Source organism: Carettochelys insculpta, chromosome 2, assembly GCF_033958435.1.
Source record: "Carettochelys insculpta isolate YL-2023 chromosome 2, ASM3395843v1, whole genome shotgun sequence".
NCBI classification, from domain to species: Eukaryota; Metazoa; Chordata; order Testudines; family Carettochelyidae; genus Carettochelys; species Carettochelys insculpta.
Window position 1 is genome coordinate 190,280,021 of NC_134138.1, and position 23,345 is coordinate 190,303,365.

General features: G+C 41.4%; 1 protein-coding gene and 1 long non-coding RNA gene across 6 annotated transcripts in view; both read right to left on the bottom strand.

Annotated features, from left to right (window-relative positions):
• GOLGA4 (golgin A4) overlaps positions 1-8,758 on the bottom strand; it is a 103,792-nt gene extending 95,034 nt beyond the window's left edge. For 3 of the 5 annotated variants that reach the window (XM_074988165.1, XM_074988161.1, XM_074988160.1), the window contains exon 1: positions 8,471-8,758. In XM_074988165.1, the coding sequence (XP_074844266.1) occupies positions 8,471-8,554 (84 nt within the window). In that variant the 5' untranslated portion in view covers positions 8,555-8,758. The remainder of the gene's footprint in view (positions 1-8,470) is intronic. The other 2 variants (XM_074988164.1, XM_074988162.1) reach the window with 2 other exon arrangements.
• Positions 8,759-9,119: 361 nt separating this feature from the next.
• LOC142009719 (uncharacterized) lies at positions 9,120-22,506 on the bottom strand. Its single transcript, XR_012644547.1, has 4 exons — positions 21,126-22,506; positions 13,113-13,252; positions 11,821-11,906; positions 9,120-10,112 (listed from the first exon to the last, which is right to left on the bottom strand). It is a non-coding gene; the product is annotated as an uncharacterized LOC142009719 (long non-coding RNA).
• Positions 22,507-23,345: the final 839 nt, after the last annotated feature.

A 23,345-nucleotide genomic window follows, 5' to 3' on the forward strand; every position in this document is an offset into this window, starting at 1 on the left:
CATCACATCACCTATTGTTCAGTCATCTAATTCAGAAGCTGATTTAAGTGATAAGTTACATAGAACAGTTATTAGTTCTGCAATTCCATATTGAATTCCTTTAGAATTCTTGGGTGAATACCTCTGCCCCTGGTGACCTATTACTGTTCATTAGTTTGTTCCAACACCACCTCTACTGACATATCAATATGAGACAGTTCCTCGATAGCCACCTAAAAAGAACAGAGCAAAGTGTTGGTATCTCCCTCACATCTTCCATAGTGAAGACCAATGCAAAGAATTCATTTAGCTTCTCTGCAATAGCCTGATCTTTCTTGAGTGCTCTTTTGGTGCCCCAACCACCAGTGACCCCAGGGATCTTTCAGCAGGTTTTCTGCTTCTGAAGCACTTAAAAAAACTCCACCTTGTTTCTGAGTCTTTGGTTAGTTGCTCTTGAAATTCCTTTCTGGCCTGCCTAATCATGTTTTTAACACTTGACTAGCCAGAACTCACACTTTCAATTTTCCTTGGTAGCATGTGATTTCATGTTCTAAAAGGGTGCTGTTTTGTCTGTAACCACTCCTTTTACTCTCTTGTTAAATCATGGTGCAACTTTTTTAGTTCTCTTCCTTTTTTTTAATTTAGAGCGTATATGTCATTTGAGTCTCTATGATGATGTTTTTAAAAGCTTTTTTATAACTTGAAGACCTTTCTCCTTAACTAGCATCCATATTTTTAATAGCTTCCCTTCTGAAGTTAAATGCTACTTGGGAGGAGAAATATCTAAGCCCACCAACCAGGATGTTAAATTTAAATTACTTTATGGCCACTATTATCAACCAGTTCGGCTATACTCACTTCTTAGACCAGATCATGCAATTTAGGATTAAATAAAGCACTGCTTCTCCCTTTGTCAGTTCTAGACTAGCTCCACCACAAAGCAGTCATTAATGGTATCTTGAAAGTTCCTCTCAGTAACCTGTCTTGAGATGAAACATACCCAGTTAATATGGGGATAGCTGAAATGCCCCGTTACTACCGAATTTTCCCTCTAATTTCACACAGCATTTCAGAGTCACCACCAACATCAGGGCAGACAAGATCCAGTCCCCTAACAGTTGAATTTGGCTCGCTGTGATGCTCTGGGCCACCAGTGTCCTGCAGCCCAGCAGGATCCTCAGGCAGGCTCCCTGCCTGCCCTGGCTCTACAAGCAGCTCAAAGGGCTGGCTACTGGAGCCAGCAGTATGTATCTGCCCTTTGGGGGAGGGCCTCCGCACCTTACCCCTGCACCATCCTCACAGCATCCTGATGGACGGAAACTTGCCAACGGGAGCTGGAAGGCCAGCACTTGCAGGCAAGTGGGGCATGTGGAGATGTGCTGTCCACCTGACCCCAAGGACATGCTGTACCACACAGATGCACATAGCCCCAAGCAGGCAGCTACTATGAGTGTCATGTGGAGATGTCACAGGTACAGATCCTGCCCAAGGGTTCCTCTGGGCTGCTGGCCAGGAGTTACCTGTGGTAAGTTCCTCCCAGCCAGAGCCTGAATCTAGCACCTCACCCCCTCCCACATCCCTACTCCCCACCCCAGAATACAACCCAAACTCACTGCACCCTTTCCTGTACCCCTGCCCCAAGTCACAATCCTAGCCCTCTGCATCCCCATCCTTTCACCCCTTCCTATATCCCTCTCCCAAGTCGAAATCCTTTCCTGAACAAGCCCCCCTCCCACACCCTGCAATCCAATCCTCTGCCCCAAGTCTCAACCCCTTCTTCTCACCCAAAATCCCTCTCAGACTCCACTTCCCCTCCTACACCCCAAACCCCTACTAAGACATAGTCATGTACCCAGCTTCTGTTCCAGATGCTGCATCACCTCCACTAATATCATAGGAAAGAGTGGCCCTTGACCACTTACTGAATTCTTGGACTGACCCCTTGTGACTACCTAACCGAAATATTTGGCATCTGATTAAAATGTGGCACATGGCCAGAAAGGGTTAACCAGCTAATGGGTTGAATGCTGCAGGACTGACCTTTGAACACTTTCTTGGGAAGATGTGTAAATGGTAGTTGGGCTAGTACCTTAGGTTAGAATAGAACTTTGAAAGGCAAACTTGCATTGTTAGAGCAGTAGAATGGCAGGTTTTTGCTCAGCTCTTGTAATATGAACAATACTTTCCTGTTACTCTAGCACTGATTCAGGCATAGAAAGGAATATCAACATTTACAATTAAACGTGATTGAAGTAGTATTATTGTTCAGATGTCTCTTTGAAAGCTGTGGTAAACCGCATGTGAACTGTTTAAGGAACAAATTACCTTGGGCTAATTGCCATGATATCTGGGAGACAGAAGGTTATATCAAAAGCCTCTTGTGTCCTTCCAAGACTAAAGACTGCTGCAAAGGTATGGAGTTCTTTTGGACAGGATCCCTTTTGTCTCTTATTTTCTTAAGGCTCATGGGGAAATTGTAGTTTAATAAGCATTGACTGTAAGTGTGTATTTGGAATAAGATTGGAAATATTTATTTACCTGGAAAGTAATCACTCTGATCCTTTGGGATTTGTAGAGCTTTATTTGATTGGGTGACTGGGTGATAAGCAAGACTAGGCAGTTTAACAGGAGTGCATGGTGTGGACATCTGATTAACCAATAAGGCAATACAGAAGCTGTTTTGTGTTGGGTTGGTAAACATAAATATTGGAATAAGCACCACCTTTGGGAACTGGCTATCCCATTTCTTGCAGTGCACCCTAACTGAGTGACCTCAGCTGGCTCCTCTAAGATCCTGCACATCTGACTCCCCCAACAAAAAATTAGTGACCACTCTTGATAAATATCCTAATCAGGTGGTCAGTGGTATATTCTTACTTATATACTCCTACTGAATACTTTAACATTGAATTTCTATCCATAGAAAGTGTGTCATACTGTTTGAGTCATTTAAGACTTTAATTATATATGACTCTATGCAGTCTTTCATATATACCAACATTCCCCCACCTGCACAAACTATTCTGTCACTCCTACATATTCTGTACCCTGGAATTACAGTGTCCCCTTGATTATGATCATTCGACTAAGTTTTGGAGATGTCTATCATATGACCACCCTGACTGAATACTAGGCACTTGAGACTGTCCAGAGAAGAGCGAACTTAACTTGTAGGGAGGCTTCATCAACTTTTTTAATGATGTATAACCACAGTTCAACTCTCAATACGGATCTGAGTGTGAGTCCTGACAAACAGAGATGGTATTTTAGTGTTATTACAAAGTAGTTTTAGGTTTAAAGGATCACAAATTGATTGATATATATATATTTCAATTTGCAATCATTTTGCTGAGTAGTGTCTTCTGGTATTTATAACTTATGTATTTAAAGGATCATAAACACATCTGACACAGAAACTCCCTTTAAACTTGAATGAACAAAGTTTTTAATATAAGTCACACCACTTCCAGATTCTATTTAATTTACCCTATAAGGAACATTTTTAGAAGTCCCTTTTCTTCTCAATATATATTAATTACCTATTAATGTCAATTAGGACTACAATATTAACTATACATACTTTCGGAGGTTTATATCAGGGTATATTATTAATTTTTTGAAGATTGTGATGATTTTGTTAGATGAATAAACCATCACATTATATGTTTAGTGTTATTCTTGCAAAAGACAGGAAAGTACCATAACACATGGCTAACAACTCGAGAGAGCTGCAGAGTGCTATAAAACAACTGGCATGAACGCTAATGCTAAGTAGCTAAGAAACCTTAAATTTCATCTGTAAATTGGACATAAAGTTTTGTTTTAGATAATTATTAACTTTTGCTGGCACAGTCAAAACTGAGTGGCTCAAAAGGAAACTTAAAGCTGGAGATAGGAATGAAAAGAAAATAGTAAACAAACACATTTAAGAAAAAGACAAGAGAAAAAAATAGAAGCTGCACAAAGAAAATTAAGAAGAATTTAAGACTTTTTATGGTGCCAACAAAGCCAACATTTCAATATGGAATGGCTATCATCAAAAGGCAAATTTCATAACTTCTGCTGAGTCAGACTGAAACACCCAAACCAAGCTGGAGGTAGTTTATTAGTCTATATTTGAGCATGATGAAGTATCACTGTGAACTACAATATTAAAATACCACAAGCTCTATGCTACATATAAAGTTAACAAGACATTTCATTGTACACACCTGACTACTGTTGTTAACAATACACCAAAATATACAATTACACTTGTCATAAATTTACTGTTTGACTACTAGAAACATTTGATGATAATAGCATCATCTTGCTTTCAATACCTCTGTATACTTTCCAAAAGGAGAGCCCACAAGAATCACACACTGAGTATTAGATGCTCTATATGTCCTTTTCATCCACTGAAAAGGTATGTTCCTAGTGAAATAAGTAATTTGTAGAAAGTAGAAATTGATTGTTTTGTATGTATAAAGATACTTCGTCTACCCTTTGCCTGAGAACAGCCAACAGATGGGCTGGTAAGCAGACAACATGGCTGCGTCTCATGTGCATTCCTCCTCTTTCAAAAGAAAATTGAAAATGCAAATGAGGCACATATTTACATATACTGTGCTTCATTTGCATATGCTCTTTTTGGAAGAGATTCTTTTGAAAGAAAAAAAAGTTGTGTAGATGGGGCTCTTTTGAAAATAAACCCGTCTTTGAAAGAATCCATGTTCCTAAAAAAAACCCTAGGAAGCATGATATGTAAATTAGTGCCTCATTTGCATTTTTGATTTTCCTCATTTACATTCCTCTTTCAAAAGAGGAACGCAAGTGTAGACATAGCCCATGTGAAATATCAAACCAAATACAACAGACTATTCCAATTTTTGGCATGGCTCTGAGCACTGTCATTGCCAAAGAAGTAGACTATTACCCAGACTGGAAAAAAAAAATTGCTAGCAAGTCAAACCAAATGACCATGCAGCACAGAGTTAATATGGGTTGCTAAAAAAAATGGAGCTCCAAAGACTAAGACATGTACTTTTCATGCAGAATGAAAAATCTATACATCCATTGCAAACATTAAGTCTTCGCAAGCTAGTGGGGAAAAAAGATTCCTGGTGGTTATGGATGCAAAAATGATCTTTCAAACAGGAACTAAGAGTTATCTGACAGAGTGCCATCTTCCTTGTCTACAGACAATAGTCTTGTACTTCCACTGCTTCTAATAACTTTCTCAAGTTTCAGAAGACTGTAACTAACCAAAGCCTATTCAGCTTTGCTGCTGCATTCAGAACCACGGTCAGTTTCATTCCAGTGCTGCTCCTGAAAACTAGGAGCAGCAGCAGAGGAAGGTATTGAAGCTTGTAGTGGATCGGGAGGTTAGAGAACGAGCAGAGTAGACAGACCAGGAGAGGGGTCTGGAAAGTTAATACTCCTTCTTCCCTTCTGCAGCCAGAAAATTGGTGAGTGGACGGGGCACAAGGGAAATTTGCTGTCTCCAAGCTGACACCCCTCAATGCTATCTAGCACCTCTTACAAAAGATGAACGCAAAAAGCAAGGCTCAGGAACAGTAATAGCTTCTTATTTACCAAAAAAAGCAGTCATATAGCACTTTAAAGACTAAAAAAATAATTCCTTCCTTAGTCAGGTTCTTAGTCATACATATACACAAATTAACCTGTCAATTACTCTTAAGCCAGGACATTTTGTCCTAGAACTTATAGTGACATCCACAAAGTGAGAGGATGTTTTATAGTGGGAGATTAAAGGAGTACAGACAAACTGGAGGAATATTACATAGTGTAATAGGTAAAGACAATATATCAAAAAAGGAAGAGCAGACAATGAAGACAGTCCAAGAAAAGGTGCACAATGACAGGATACAAAAAAGAGTGAGTGAAAGTGAATGAAGCCATGGAGGCACAGAAAAACCTAATGAAAGCAACAGATGTTGTGAGCTGTTTTTTTTAAAACTGTCTTGAATAGAAAACTGATTTATGTTGTAATATAATCCAATAAACTTTAAAAGGAGCATTGAGAGTATTTTTCACACACATTGGGAGATTTTGTGCACACTTTTTGAGGGCTAATGCCATCTCTTTTTATTTATGCTATTTGTTTTCATTGTCCAAGCTGTAAAAAGTTAGCAGACTTCTTGATTACACTTTTGCGCAAAGACTAATTTCACTCTCATTTTCAAGCACTGGTGCAGTAGTGCGATTTTGGAGCAGTCAAGGACTGCAGGAGAATATTTAAAACTAAAATGTATCTGTTTTCATGCAGGATTCAGGACTTTAAAAACATTTCAAAGTTTAATGATCTGTCAGTGATCTGATATAACTATGTCAGAACAAATGGAAGATTTAATGTACTTTACACTGTTTGATTCAGTTTCAAAAAGTTTGCCAATGGATCTCAACAGTCAAATAAAACCATAACACACCAGTACCACAGACATGACCAAGACATTGATTCCTCAACACATGCTCACTGTACCAAACTAAACAGGATGAAAAATGTCAGTGTGATGCACAATGATGTAGCTGAAATGTCTCCTTAAAATTAAACTGAAGTCTTGTGCCTAAATTACTCTATAGTTCACTGCACATATATCACCTCAGTTCTCCATCAATGAACACTTTACCATTACAAAACTCATGGCATGTGAAAATTTACATTAAAAGTGATAACTCACTACAGAACCTTACAAAGATCTTGTTTACAACCCTTACATATCATGCCTAATTGAATACTCATCTTGGATGAAACTGAGCATAAATGCATATACCCAAATGTTTACTGGAAGTTGCTCATTCGGCACAACCTACCATATACTTAATGATTTTCTTTAGTTTTGCCCTTTGAGTTTATAAAACAGTTACGGTCTTCTGGCATCAGTATACATTCTCAGTTATTACAATTTACTGCAGCATGTTATTCTCCAAAATCAATTAATAAGTTTAACTTTATCTTGTGAATTCCTAAGATTAAGTAACCAAATTGTGACTGAAGTGCAGAGTTTTTTTGCTTGTTTATTCTTACTTTTTTAAAAGTTAAAAGCAGTATGGGAGAAGAGAGCTTTCCAAGAAAAATATCACAGGAACAGAAAAAATACAAACGGACCTACAAAACCTGAAGTTCAAGATTTGGTAGGAGTGAAAACATTACTTTTTAAATAGTTAATGATTACTTCATTTATCAAATATTGTTCAACATGAAGATGCAGTCACACAAAAGTAATTCACTGTACAGCTTAGATGTCATTAGCAGCTTCTGCTGAAGTTTGACCACTTCTAAGTTGGCCATTGGCAAAATATACTATATAGGATGGTGTGACCCAGACAACCAATGACCACAATACTGAAGTATTAGATCAGATCTAAACTAAACTATTATATGAAATTCTTCAAACACTAAAAATTGAATAGCTTCATCACCCACATTATTCTAGCTAACCTGACAACATACACACTCTTTTCAGAATACTGAACAAGATGACTACTTCTGGAAACTGAGTGAATGCAAAAATCAGTTTTCAGCAGTCTCTGGAAGACTTGAAGAGCATCACACAATTTGGCATAAATCAGCGTGACTAGCATTCCCTATGTAAGGCTATAACAATGCAGATATTGTATGCTGGGAGTAGAAGAGGAGGAGGAGGAAGGAAGGAGAGAGAAGAGATTTTTCTCTGCAGCTATCCTTCACCCGCCTAAGTAAAGATGTTGGTGTCTCACTCTCAAAAGCACAAAATTTATTAGGTTTTATTTTTAAAGAACACTACCCATTCTTCCCATGAAATAACTGATGCATCTGGGGGCAATTTGCTCACTCTGTAAGAGTTAAAACAGAAGACAAAAACAAATCTGCTATAGGACACTTGGAAATGAAATTGATCGGAAGAAGTGGGTCTGTCTCAAGAAAGCTCATCACCGAATAAGTAATTTTGTTAGTCTTTAAAATGCTACATTTCTGCTGCTTTGTTTTTTTTTTATAGAACGCTATATGTTTTCTCAGGACTTCAACAGGAATCCTGCCTGAAAACCCAGCTCTGCTTCTGACAACTGAAGCACTTGGTGTATTATGAATTTGCACTTCATCTGATTTCTCCTTAAATCCAAGATACAAAATCATACCCAGAAGTAGAAATCTGGGACAGAGAGGGAGGAAATAGGTGCAGAAAAAGTTCCTTCTCCCGTAGCACCGCAGGGAGCTGTAACGCGATTTTCTGGACCCGGAATGCGTGTTTCCAACCAGGGGACGGCACTGATGATGGACTTGCGAGAGGAAGGTGATCACTCATGGAAAAGGAGTAAACTGGAAGCACGCAGCTCGGGCAGACACCCAGCGCGATGCCGGGCGGGGCTGCCTCCAGAGGCTGCAGTGAGAAGCTCTGACTGACCTCCCGCCCCTCTGCCGGCAGGTGACGAGTGACAGCCCCGGACAGCAGCGAGTGGGAGCCCAGGCCGCGCGAGGGCCGGGGGTTGAGGAGAGGGGGAGAGTTACCTGCGGCTGCTGAGGCGCCCGCCCCCCCGGGCTCCGCGGTTGCGTTTGCTCCTCCACGATTTTCTGCTTCAGTTTCTTGAACATGGCGGCGGCGGCCCCCCAGGGTCCCGGGGAGAAAGGGGCGGCAAGGGGGACACGGGGAGCCGCCCACGCTGCCGGTCCCCCCTGCGGCTCCGGGACTCGGCGTCACTGTCCCTCCCGGGCCCCCGGCCCCGGCCCCGGCCCCGGCCCCGGCGACCCGGCACCTCTCGCGAGCGTTGAGGACTCCGCCGCCCCGACCCACCGCCGCAGCACCTCAGCTGCAGTTCCTTCCGGGATCCCCCGCCCGCTCCCCGGCAGGTGAACAGCAGAACCGCTGCGCCTGCGCGGCCAACGTGGAGCTCAGACGACGGGACGCTACGGCGAGGAGTGAGGATCAAAATACTGGACGATCCGCGTCCCGGTGTCCGCTCTGCTCGTGTTGTTCCTAAAGGGGCCGTGCCCAGCAATGGCCGGGTGAAGGGCAGCAGGAGGCGCTCGGCGCCTCGCTCTCCTGTGCTTCGAGCAACGCCCTGCAAATGCCCTTTGAGAGAACGGTTCCCCGCATCCCCTGGGGGAAGCGAATCTGGATCCACGTGGGACTTAATCGGCCTCCAGTTCCTAGGACAAAGGCGGTACCTCCTCGCGGCCCCTTCCAAGCAGCCCCGCCATCCGCCCTCCTCGCCAGCTGACTGTCGCTCAGCCCCCGGGCCCTGCATCGCACGGGCCGGTGGTGACCCTTCAGCTTTTGCTGAAAACGAGAACTAGGCGGAGGGGGATGCGCTATGACTAGTAACACCCAAGGAACCGGGTCCGCAGCAGGTGAACGTTTCTTCATTGATAATTCTGTCACTCATCCTGGTTCGTTATCACACACATTTTGGTCACATTTGGGTAGAGTGAAGAGCAAGACACGCAGACAGTTATTGTGTATGTCCTGTATTTGGTGCTTAACTATCCCATATCTTGTGCCTAGTTGATACAGGTGTAATACCCCTTCTGCCAGCTAGCATCAACAACAGCCAGGACCATGTTTAATTTTTAGTTTCCTCTCCATTCACCAGACACAGAACTGGCTTGTGCCACACCAGGTAACCTGGGAAATTCATGCACCACCCCAGGTGCCTCTGAGAGACCGTACTTACCCACTCGCAACCACAGAGTGTGAGGGTAGAAGAAAGCTTCTAATAAAAGGGAAGAAAGTAACTTGGAATTAATTCGGGGAAACACCTCAGAGGTCATAAATAAAACCATGAGTAAAAGTAGGTTGGGCAGTATCTCCTTCCTCTCTCGTTCTTAAGTCCAGCAATCCAAATGCCTGCTTCACATGCCTAGCATTCCTCTGCACCCTTCTCACAGTTGCTGCATCTGGACAGCGGCGGCAGAATTCAAGGCTGCCTCTTCAGGCTTCACCTCCCATCCTGAATAGTGGAGCTAAAGCAACCTTTTACTCTATCCCATGGTCACACCATTCAGCAGCTCACTGCTCTCCACCACTGCTGCAGTGCTGCTCAAGCCACGCATCTGCTCCCAGTAGGCAACGGCTCACTACTTCCACCAGCTTAAGGTGAATTTGGCTCTGGGCCCAAAGCACAGTCCAGCCACAAGAAGTCTCCAGCATCCCCTGCAGTAAATTTAAAATAACAAAAGAGACTGGTCATAGGGCCTGTTTCAGCTCTGACACTGAACAGTGGGGAGAAACAGGTTGAACCAGTCTTACAACTAACATTTGGAAGGCATGTAGCCTACTGGTTCAGAGCCCTACCCACTTCCACAGAGCAGTGCTCTCTCTGTCAGTACAAGAGCTGCTATTGTGGATTCACTCCAGTGACACAAGAAGTGTAGTGTAGACATGCAACAGTGGGTTACTTATAGTGGTGGCTGCATGTCAGCAGAACTTGTCCATAAAACTCAAAGAGGGCCTTAGACACAAGTCAGCTCAGAGAATTCCTAAATCACCACAATTTTGAGGTTACATCCATTGTTACCCTTGTGAGTCCCGTGAGTATAATGGTGAAAGATGTGGATGATGAAACAGGATATATCAGATGGCCCAGCCTCTGACATGACAGATTACTCAAATAATGTCAGAGGTGAATTTAACTATTTAGTATTTTGAGAAACATTCAAACAAGCATGAGCAAACCACTGTGCAGTTCCTAAATGACTAATAAGTAGTAGCCTGTCATCTAGCCTTACTTTTAACTGAACCTCTTCTCCTGTCACCACCATTCCCAAAAAAGTTAGGCTCAGCCCAGGAGCAAAGACAGTGAGAGCCACAATGGCTAGGCACTTACCCTGAAGATTCCCATGCTCTCTTAGGCTAGTTTTTCTTCAGATTCCTTTTTTGGTATTCCTAGTTACAATTTTATACTTAATTTACCAGAGTTTTGGCTCCTTTCCATTTTCATCTCGAGGATTTAACTTACATTTTAAAAGATGCCCGTTTGCCTCTTATGACTGCTTTCACTTTGTTGTTTAGCTTTTGGTTTTATTACTGCTTTTTATTTTGTAACTTATTGTTTTAAATAATGGCAACAGAAACCATCTTATCCTTTAACTTTACTATCAGGAGTAGTACTATTTAAATCACAGGTACTATTCATGTTATTGTTAACATGTTATTCATGTTATTGCCCTATTAGTCCCAGAATGCCCATATCTTTTATTGGACTAACTTCTGCTGGTCAGAGAGACAAGTTTTTGAGTTACACAGAACTCTTCTTTAAAGCCAGGTCTACACTAGGGGAACAAGTTGATTTCAGGTAGACAGTTCTAGCTACAGCAAAACTGTCTTCACTTAGGGAGGTCAATGACCTCCCTTACTCTTACTCTTCCTAAAGTCAGGAGGAAAAGTGATATTGCAGCAGAGTAAATTCTGACTTGGCTTATCTTCCTCTTGTAGAATTGCAGCATCCCTCCCCTGGCTTTTGTTCCAATTAAAGCCCAACTCCACTTGCTGCTAAGTGCCCACCTTTGCCTTGGAAACCTGTAGCTTGTATTGGAAACTCAAGATGGGAACAGGAGAAAGAACTGGGATGGGAGCCTCAGCAGGGTGAGGTGAACAGGGAGCATGTGCCTGACACATTCAACTTAAGAAAGGACATATCAGGACAGTAAAACAAGAGATAAGACCTCTGTGTACTCTTAACAGATCAAGGATGTGACTTGTGCTTAAAAATAAAGAAATTCACAGTAAACAAAACAACTAGTTGACCTTTAAATTGTACTGTTGAGTATGCATATTGCAGCATACGTATTTTAGGTGTAAATTACATTGTAGTCTATTTTCAGTGTAGCCTGTATGCAGTGTAGCTTAAGTTGCAACTTACATATTAACATGGTCAGGCTGAAATAGTTCAGTTTGGGGCTCTGATAGTTCATCTGTGTGTGCTTGTGTGTGGTGGAGCTACAGCACCTAGGAGAAAACAAAAAACAGTCAAGTAGCACTTTAAAGACTAGCAAAATGGTTTATTAGGTGAGCTTTCGTGGGACAGACCCACTTCTTCAGACCATAGCCAGACCAGAACAGACTCAATATTTAAGGCACAGAGAACCAAAAACAGTAAGCAAGGAGGACAAATCAGAAAAAGATAATCAAGGTGACCAAATCAGAGAGTGGAGGGGTGAGGGGGACGGTCAAGAATTAGATTGAGCCAAGTATGCAGACAAGCTCCTATAGTGACTCAGAAAGTTCCCATCACGATTTAAACCATGTGTTAATGTGCCGAATTTGAATATAAAAGCCAGCTCGGCCGTTTCTCTTTCCAAAACGGTGCGATAATTCCTTTTCAGTAACACACATACCTTCAGGTCATTGACAGAATGCCCCATTCCATTAAAATGTTGACTAACTGGTTTGTGGATCTGGAGTGTTTTGATGTCTGTTTTGTGCCCATTGACCCTTTGTCTAAGGGAGTTAGAAGTCTGTCCAATATACAAAGCATCTGGGCATCGCTGGCACATGATGGCATATATGATGTTAGTAGAGGAGCATGAGAAAGTGCCCGTGATTCTGTGAGTAACCTGGTTAGGTCCAGTGATGGTATTTCCAGAGAAGATATGTGGACAAAGCTGGCAGCGGGCTTTGTGTTTCAAATCTCCCCATGTGTAAGTAATGCTGTTCATTCTTCTCTAATGACATGGGGCCAGCTCCTTTAGATTGGAATTACTTATTCTGCTTTGTTGAAGAACAGGGAATAGACTTTCTGTTACAAAAAGAATGGCAAAAGCTGACCTAAAGTCTTTAAAGCAGCATGATGAATACTTCTATTGCTATTAGCTGAATCATGAATTACTTGCTCTCTCCTATGTAAGATATGCTAAATATCTAGAAGACTTGTGGGATTTCAAAGGGAGAGGGTGGATTTAGTAGGTTTGAAGTTTACAGAACAGAGATTAAGAAAAATGAGACACTAAGAGCAAATGGGGACCAATAAACTATTTTCTGTATTGAGAAACTTGTTGCTGCAAAAAGTAGTGTGGTGATTCATTGAAATTGCATCTCACTCAGTGTTGTACTGGTGCCCCAGTATTAATGCAGAGTGGTTACTAAAATACATTCTATAGCACTTTTCACAAGGGTAGGAGTATTATCTGGTCATATTCCACTCTGGATAATTACCTCGTAATCTTTCAATCTGATAGGATAGCCATCACCGTCTGTCCTTAGAGTGTTCCTGTACAAAGCTGAAGAGCTTCCACGTTGCATGACAAGAAGTTGTGTTTGAGTAAAGATGCTGCCAATATTATAATACCTGAACTCTGAAATTAGTACGAAAATGTCACATAATCCACAGTAACATATCTTGTAGGTTACCTGAGACATATAAAGTAATCCCACATTAAGCAATGATTTATAAAAATCTGAAAATATTCTACATTTGCAAAAAATGGTACAAATTATCATGTCAACAGCCTTTCATATAAAGGGTTCTACATTCTACAGTGGCTGGCTTAATTAATGGGGACTGCACTGTGCACTACCAGAGGACTTGATCCAACTCCCATTGAAGTCAACAGGGAATTAGTTCAGGACAAACTCAGTATTTTCATGAGTTAGATTCTAAGTCCCTTGCCTCACTTCATAAATAACTCCATTGAAATTAATGGGGCTACTTATGAAGTGAGAAAGTGTTTAATGTGAGCAAGGGATTCACAATACGTTTGTATCTCTCTCAGTTACAGTATTTGACACAGGTAACATAGGCCATTACTGCAGCACTTACATTTGCCTTGAAATCTATACTACTATAAAAGGAGAGGCATCCATCCCTCCCTCCCTGGCTGGGTCCCTGGAACTGGAACTGCCAGTGGAGCTCTGTGCCCCAGCTGGCTCCCAACCCTAGGGCTGGAGCTGCTGGCAACTGGCCCCAGGGCTGCCAGCAGAGCTCCGTGCCCCTGCCAGCTCCCAGCCCCAGGGCTGTGCAGGTTCCACTGGCCCTGGCTGGATCCCTGGGACTGGAGCTGCCAGCAGAGTTCTACACCCTTGCTGGCTCCTGACCCTGAGGCTGCTGGGATTCCCCTGGCTGGCTCCCTGGGGCTGCAGTTGATAAAGGAGCTCTGCATCCCTACCAGCTCCTAGCCCTGAGGCTGCCAAATTCCCTGGCTTTGGCTGAATCCTTGGGGCTGGAGCTGCTAACAAGCTCCCAGCTTGATAACTGCCACAAAAGGGGCAGGCCCTGCTAGTTGCTGTAATAAAGGTAAATGCAGCCTTTACATTTATTACTTCATCTATGAAGGATAAATTGAAACAAAATCTCTGCCAGCAGTACTGCTGTGTCAGCTAATATCAGCTAATTAAGGGCACAATTCTGACCCATTTAAATCAATCACAGTTTGTCATGTACTTCAGTGGGAGCAGACCCAGATAATCAACGTACAAGTGACTCTCTTCCTTGGGACAACACTGGAAAATATAGTCCTAGTTTAGCAATATACTTAAGTAGGTGCCTAATTTAAAACAGAGTAATCCTATTTTAGGACACTCCTGTGCTTATAGTTAGGCACAGGCTTAAGCATCTTGCTGAATGAGGGCCTATAGCCTGAGACTTTCTATAGCTGAATACTGAAAGAGTTACTTTTTCACTTACTACCTTGGTAACTAACGTACGCAAGGTATTTGCAGATGTGGCTTCCTGCCATTCTAATTGGATTTTTAAAAAACTTATTACAACTTTCTGGAAGTCACAAGAAAGCCACTCATTTGCAGATGGATATATATTATTAATATGGCTTTCAACACTGCTTCCTAAACTCACAACTCCAATTAGTTTGTGAAAAATTTATGAGTTTGCTAAAGGCTAGATCTTTCAAACTGATCAGCTGTTCTAAAGTGACATAAGAGAAAACAACACAGCATATGCAGTATTTTTATGATTTTTTAATGTTTTGAAAGTTCTGAAGAGGATTTGCCATCATCAGTATTTAAGTGTTCATATGTCTTATTCCGAATGTTATCAAAATAATGTTATCCCCTACAAAGTATCTCTACTTTTCTTAACGGATAATATTAAAAATTGAAACAATTACTCCGGAAAAGAAGAAAAAATTGAAGTGCAAGAAAACATACTATAATAATAATACTATAAATGACTATCCTAATAAAAAATTAACAGTGACCAAATAAGACAAAATGTTGACAAATAGCTTCTACTGCAATTAATATTCTTTTCACACTTGGATAACCATATTCATTCATGGAATGTTATACTTTTTCTGTACTTACAGTTCTAACTTCTGTTGTGTAAAATCAGACTCATGTAGCTATTAAAACTGGGTTGCAGTGTGCCATATGTATATGCACAGGGAACACAGCTACTTTGTAATTTTATATGGGTACTTCTTTCTTAGTAATATTATACTTTGATGTGGTGGTATATATCATAAACAACTGTATACAATATCTTATTGCTATCATAAAATAGAATTTCTACGTAGAAAAAAGGGAAACCTGCACATTTACAAAGCTGTGTCAACATGCAGAGAACAATTAAGTCAATAGCAAAACTCTATGAGTGTGACTTGTTACACCAAGTAAGAAGTAAACAAAATTGACTAATTTGAGAATGAGGGAAGGACTTTTAATCTTAGATAAGCTGGTATTTAGGAAAAAAACAGTTTGGCTAAATGGAACATTTCCTTGATAAGTTGTGGATCTTCTGGTCCAGAATCTTCCCCACTTTGCACTTTGTGTAATTATTTACATCTGTGTGAGTACGAAGTGAACATAGAACACTACACTTCTAACTTGGCACTATTTTAACTCCTCTGCAAAATGGGTATAAATGACCATGCAAGCTACAAGGCTGAGGAAAGTAGAACCCTCTGAGTTCCAGTAATTTGGAAAGTAATTTAACTTTTACTACAACATAAAGGTTATGTATGGCAAAGTTCTGCCCCTGAAATTAAAACAGTTATGACACTAAGGCTATGTCTACACTAGCCAGAAACTTCAAGATGGCCATGCAAATGGCCATTTTGAAGTTTACTAATGAAGCGCTGAAATACATATTCAGCGCCTCATTAGCATGCGGGCAGCCACGGCACTTTGAAATTGATGCAGCTCGCCACCGCGCGGCTCGTCCAGACGAGGCTCCTTTTCGAAAGGACCCCGGCTACTTCGAAGTCCCCATAGTCCTATGAGCAGATAGGAATAAGGGGACTTCAAAGTAGCCGGGGTCCTGTCGAAAAGGAGCCCCGTCTGGACGAGCCACGCGGCGGTGAGCTGCGTTAATTTCGAAGTGCCGCGGCCGCCCGCATGCTAATGAGGTGCTGTATATGTATTTCAGCGTTTCATTAGTAAACTTCGAAATGGCAGTTTGCATGGCCATTTCGAAGTTTTTGGCTAGTGTAGACATGGCCTAACTGTATAGGAAGCACAGAAAATGACAAAAAGAATGGCAAGGAAATTGAGATTCTGATGGGAGAAATTGAGGAATTTCTTTTATATAAGTTCTGTTTCAAAAGGCACATACAACCATGGTAAGAAGGAATTTGGAATCAATCCTAATCAATGGGAAATATTGGCAAGTGATCTTAAAAAGTGGCTCCATTGTCTTCATCAGGGCAGGCTCCTACAAGTTGAAGAAAAAAGTTATAGAAGCCAGTTTGTCATGAAGAGAAGAACTCAAAGGAAGCAAGCAGCACCCAATTGAAACATATACATACAATAATCGAAGATCATGCGAATCATAGACAGTGCAAGTTGTCTACATCTTAGGCTACAGTCTCTGTTTTGCCCCCTTCCCATCTCCTGCGGCTCAAAGAATGCGAACACATAGTGTCAGAGAGGTAGCCATGTTAGTCTGTAGCTTCGAGACCAGCAAGAAGTCTTGTGGCACCTTATAGACTAACAGATATTTTGGAGCATAAGCTTTCATGGGCAAAGACCCGCTTCTTCAGATGCATGAGTGGGGGGTGGTTTCAGAGGGGTATTTAAAGAGTGGGGTCCCAGTAAGAGGGAGGGCCAGCTCTGGGACCCCACGGGGACCCCACTCTTTAAATACCCCTCTGAAACCACCCCCCACTCATGCATCTGATGAAGCAGGTCTTTGCCCACGAAACCTTATGCTCCAAAATATGTTAGTCTATAAGGTGCCGCAAGACTTCTTGTTGTTCTCAACCCATAGTGGTGACTCAAAAAGCTTTACTACTTCAACATTAAAGGCACTTTTATCATCAAAACGAATTAGGGTAATTAATTAGGGTAGTTAGAACTTCCCCATCCTGTTTCAATCTCTCTTAATCACTGGAGCTGCATGTAGGAATTGAAGCATGGGCAGTCAGGCCTAAAGGTTACAGACAGAGGAACCTGGAACTATGGTTGATGTCAAGCTAAAGGTCATAGCTAAAGACAGTCAGAATCAGGAGTAGGGTGTTGGGATTGTCTTCTGGTGTGCTGATCAAGCCACTGATGCCTGTCTTCCTGCCCTCTGGGGCTCCTACACCTCTTGTCCTGCTGTGCAAGAAGCTCTGGTCTCCCACAGCCAAGGCACAGAGTTGGGGTTACTGCCCTGCCTAGCTTGTGAAAGAGATCATTAAAACAACTGTTTAGGATAAGAATATGCATGTAACAAGTTTCTTAATGTATTAAGATTAACTGGCATGTTTTGTTTATTTTGGCTTAGTATCTTTGATCTGTATGTTTTCTACTGTAATCTCTTAAATCCTACTTTTCATTATTAATAAAACACTTGTTTATTTTCAAGCCAGTTGTAGAAAAGTGTTACCACTGTGCATCTCTTTCATTAATAAAGAGGGCAAACTTATAAACTCTTCCTGTGTAAAACTTTTATACAGCATAAGATGTATTGGGGTTTGGTCCCTTTGGGGGGTTGGGTTATTGGGTTGCCAACAGACATACAGCTGAGCCAGATAAGCATCTGTGTTGCTTTGCTGTGCGGGATGGTTATGGTATGCCTTGGCTGGAGGAGACCAGCACTTCTGGCCCTACAGGACAAAGACAGAGCTCCAGAGGGCAGGAAGGCATACATCAGTGGCTTGATCAGCACAATGGGTGAAAACCCCAAAGCAACCCCTGTGATCCAGCCTGTCACAGCAAGGTCCTGGAGCAAGACAGGAAGGCGGGAACTGGGAACAGATAGAGAAAAGAAAGACAGGAACAAACTATGAGAAAGGGGTCAGGAGATAGGATCCATAATAGCAGCAAGGAATCTCAGGATTTCTTTAGTTGCTCCAGCTACTTCCTTCACCTCTTTTTGGTTTAAGTAGAACTTTCCTGGGCAGCCCTTGTACAAAACAGATCTTTGCTTCCCTTCTCCAATCACACAGGAATGCTGATGGGTGATGGCAACGGTCACACCATTGACAGTAGGGAAGGGCTGAAGGCATGTGATCCCTCACACGGCATCGCCCTTCCTGCCCCGCCACTTTCCTGCCACACATCCTTTGATCCTGGGCCATCACCATACAAAACAAAGCATATGGTGCCATAAGGTGCATGTGTCTTTTAATTTCTGCAATGCAGTTAGCCAGTAATTAGAATATACCTTAGCTAATAAAGAGGTTCTCTTTAGCAACTTTAGTTGCCAATATCTAGTACTTATTTTAAAAAAGGCCAGGTGTATGCTATGTTGAAAAGTCAATTTAAGATACCCAATTCCAGCAATGACAACTGTGTAGCTGAAATCGATGTATCATAGATTGATTTTTCTGGCCAACATGAGAAACTCTCCCATCAACTCCCACTTACAACAGTGAGGAGTACCACGGTTGGTGGTAGAGCCCTGATAGTTCAATTTAGCGTGTCCCCACTAGGCATGCTAAATCAAACCCCAAAAGACTGACTGTGATCAAGTTGACCTTCCAGTAAGAATAGACGTAAGGAGTAAACAAGAGACCTGAGTGCAAAAGAAGAGAGAAGTTGTTAAAGGGATACAGACAATGGGGATAGAACAGGTGGCGCTCAATGTAACCATAGGGGCAATTCACTTAAAATGGCATTAGCACTCAGAGAGGACTAGGGTACTCTCTGACTCTTAGCAAACAACAGATGCACTTTTAATTCAGCTTCCCCATCTTCCTGCATAGGTCCTCAAGGGACAGACATAAAAATGAATGTTTGGGATGGCTGGGCCTCCATATAGAGTCACAGCATCAGGTAGAACCCCAAGCTGGGAGTTATTCTTGTTAGTTTTTGATTATATTGACTTGTTTTTATTCTTTGCTATAAATACTCCCTTTTTAAAAGAAGCCTTTACTGACTGTGACCTTTTTTCTATTAAGTTATTCCAGGCTGACATATTCTATCCATTTACATATAAAATCACTTGTAAGGAAAGCACAACTTCCATTTGGCTAAACCCAGATATAAGAAGAGCAAATGCTCCTGTTAGTCTAAGCGTACAGGCTGTCAGACAGCTACACAAGAACTCAAATTATTGATTTTAAACATGTATTTTGCATTCAATGTAGTCTTTTTCTTTTCCTCACATTGAGCAGAATCCTGCTTGACTTTCACAAGTGGTCCCATTGGGCAAAATTTGGCCCTTTATTCATTCATCCCTTTTTATTATTACCAACTAATTGTATAGTTAACTGGCACAGTTTTGCATCAGTGAAATGGACACTTTTTCCCTAGGAGGCACAGATTTATTTGAATATTGCTCTTTACAAGGCTTTTGAGATAACATATATAGGACCAAGTAGTGCCCTTGTTAACCCCACAATTTGGGCCCAAAGCACTTTAATCTTTAGCTTGCCTGTAACCCTGTGTTGATCACCAGTGTAGTTAGTCCAGATGTGTATAACGTGGTAGCCTGCCCTATGGAATTGCCAGGTATTACCAGGGGGTTTATCTCCCACCTGCAGTACTCCCTTAAAGCCTAATCCTGCTAACCCCTAGGAGGTTACACTGATACACTGATACAACCCTCCACTCATGGACTGACAATCAAATAGTTATTCTTTGAAAACAAAATTTTTGTTTATTAAAGAAGAATCAAGTAATTGCAGGATAGTTTAATAGAGCAAGAGAAAAAGTAGTAAGTATAGTATATACTAAATAACAGTGGTATTAAAGATCATGCAGTTAAAGCAGCATGATAACATTCGTTACAGTGTTGTAATGTGACTCCTTTTACCTGTCCATGGGATCCTTAATGCACGTACATCAGAAAATGTAACTATGTAACCCATGAATAACAAACAATATAATGCAACAAAAGTAAATTAAGAAACAAAATAGATAGAGTAATTATACAGGATACATAGACATCTTTCGTACATATCCATAAAACTGTAACACAATGCTGCAGTATTAATGATGAAATATACAGAGCTTCTATACACATGCATGAAAGAGAAAGAGAAAAAGTAACAATATAATACAAAAATACATTTAACTTTAACATTCTGTGAGTGCTGATCAGACAATCAGAGAATGGGCAGGGTGAAACATTCAAAACTGTAAGGGTACAATGTTTTATTTACAGGCATACCCAAGTATACCTTAAACAAAAATAGCTTACACATAATCATCCAATTTCTTCTCACCTATCTAAGTCCTTCGGATCTCTTACTTTCTGCCTCTCTCTATTGTCCATCTGATTCTGTTCCATTTTTCAGCTCTTTTCAGTCCTTTATTTGGGACTTCTCTGCTTCACACCCCACTAGAGGCTGGCCTAGTTTGCCTCCTAGTTTCTGACCTTCTTTGATTGACATTTACAGGGTATATGGGTGGCACCTGTTAAGCCAATTATTTTATCTGTTAACCCCTCCCTACACATATTTCTGAATGAGTTGAGCTAAACTTTGTTATGGTGTTTTGTTGTGTATGTTCTCCTATATATTATTTGAATGTTCTATACTGTGAAAATCAAATATTATGTTGTTTAAGTAAATGATGGTGGCAACTAAGATGGAGTCCTTGACCTAGGAATCCATTTGGATCCCCTCAGATTCTGACCATTCAAAGACTGGCTTGAACCAGATTTTCCTGCAAGTGGTCATAAAGGTTCTGTTCTCCTGACTTTTCCTGCCCTTGTGGGGGCTGTCCACCAGAGCGTCAGCAGTGCATGGGTCCATCTATGCTTATCACCTAATGATCAGGAATAATCCTAGGAATGCCTAAAGTGGAGGAAAAAAGGGGGATTGCCATCCTTATAATCATACTTACCTGTTCATACCATCTCCAGCCTGTGACTACCCTTTGACCACCAGTCCAGGACAGAAGCATTGTTTGACTCCCCAGTGATCCTTCCCAAGGGCTCTAGATCAACTGGAGGGTAGAAGGTCCTGGGCGTCTCCACCATTGTCACTTTCAAGTCTTAAGGAACAGAAAATCACTGTAATTATAGGGGTTTTCTTATTTTAATCACTGAAGCTAAAGGTTTGACTAAGTGGGCCTGGACTTCAAGCCCGTTTGTCACTGTCACTATCATTGGTTTTATTTGTATTTATTATATCTGTATCAGGTTTTCCCCGCTTTCTGTAATCAAGCCCTAAATAACGTTCCACCTGTTTCTACCTGAATATTGTCCCCCCCTTTCTTTGTTACCCCTAAACTGGAAGGAAGAGAAAGGGGTCCCATTTCAGCATACCTAATTAATTTGCAAGTTGACCCACCCTGACAGAGGGGCCGGTACTGTGCTTCTGGCAAGGACACCATGTGGCATCCCTTATTAACTGTGTTTCCTACCTATGCCCTTGCCCTCCATTTTAAGAATCTCCAATAGAAAATAATAGTGGTTGCCAGGCTGGATTTTTAACTGTAAACTACCATTAATTATAACTTAAAGCCTTAACTCTAACACTAACTACAGTTTTTTACAAGCCAACGCATCATTATAATATTATCATCTTTGCTAAGTTGATTAAAAATGGTGAACTTTCCAGTAATTTAAACCCCATCCGAAGTTTTTTCTTGCAGGCAGATATATTCCCGTGCTTTTATCCTAGGTGCTGCCAATCATTATTTACCATCAGAACATTAAAAAAATCTTGCCATCACCCTCAGACACATTACCATCAATACAAGCCACATGTATGCATGTGAGGACAAAATTTAGCCCTTCAAATATTATGTGCGGTATTGGAGAGTCAGCCTAAATAATGTAAAGACTGGCTCTCCGTTGTCTTACAACATCATTTACACCTTTCCTAAATGAGTGTAAAGAATAAGAAGAAACTAAATAAGATGGAACACAAAGGAGTTCAGGGCATTGACTTCTGGAGACAGAGCAAAGTAAGGCAATAAATGTTAGTAAAAAACTAGATAAAATAAGGGACAACTAAAAAGAAGAATGATCTGATTGGGGGGTACCTTAAGTCAGAGTCTACAACCAAAATAACCAGAAGAGCCATTTTTTTCAAATTCAGTTACAAAAATCAATACTTTAAGAGCTGCAATGCATGTAAATGTGGGACAGTCCTTAACAAATAACATCAACCTGTGCTTGTGGGCACCCCTATTTTAAGAACAGCTGACACACAATGATTTGTACTAGTTAGAAGTTAAGTTACCACCATTGCCAGGCTTAACCTACCTCAGACCCCAAATCTGCCCCCTATCTCCAAGCTTTACCCCCACATCCTGCAAACCCACTCCCCATCCCCAGGTCTAACCCCTCTGAACCCCAAACTCCCCAGACTCAACCCTTCTGAGACCTATACTATCAAATGCTTTCTGGAAAAAAAAATGATGAAGCAACCACAGATGCTCTTGTTGTTTCATCAAGCTTTCTCCGCTATCAGTCTTAGTGGCAATATCTGCTGCATGGTACTTCTGTCTTTCCTGAATCGCTTGCTCATCTGTTAGATGTTCTTCTATCTGTGATCTGTCTCTTCATCCGTATCATCATCAGCACCTTGCCAAGATGACTCATTAAGGCAATCATTCTGTCGTTCTTGCACTCCAACACATTTCCTTTCTTGTGTATTGTCACTAGCATGGATCTTGTCCATTCCATAGGTGCCTTCCCTTCTTTCCGTGCTATATTACATAGTTGGTGCATTTCCTGAATCATACTCTCTCCCATAATCTTTTCATTTGCCAGACTCTTGTTCTTTTGTAGTTTCACTGCTCTTTCTACTTCCTCCTTCAAAATATCGGTCTTGCTCTCAATGCTCTGCGGTGATAACTCTTTCAGTTCTTTGATCAGTCTTTCTGAGAGACTCAAGTCCAACTGTGCTTTGTACAGACGGGAGCAATATCTTGTCCATCACTGCACAACCTTCTCCTTGTTCATGAGCACCTCATCATTCTTGTCTTTGATTGCCATCTGCTTCGGCTGCCACTTCTTATTAATATTCCTAATCATCTTATACACCTCCCTGATTTTTTACTCACCATAATACCTCTCTATATCTTCACACTGCTCCTCTAACCATTTCACCT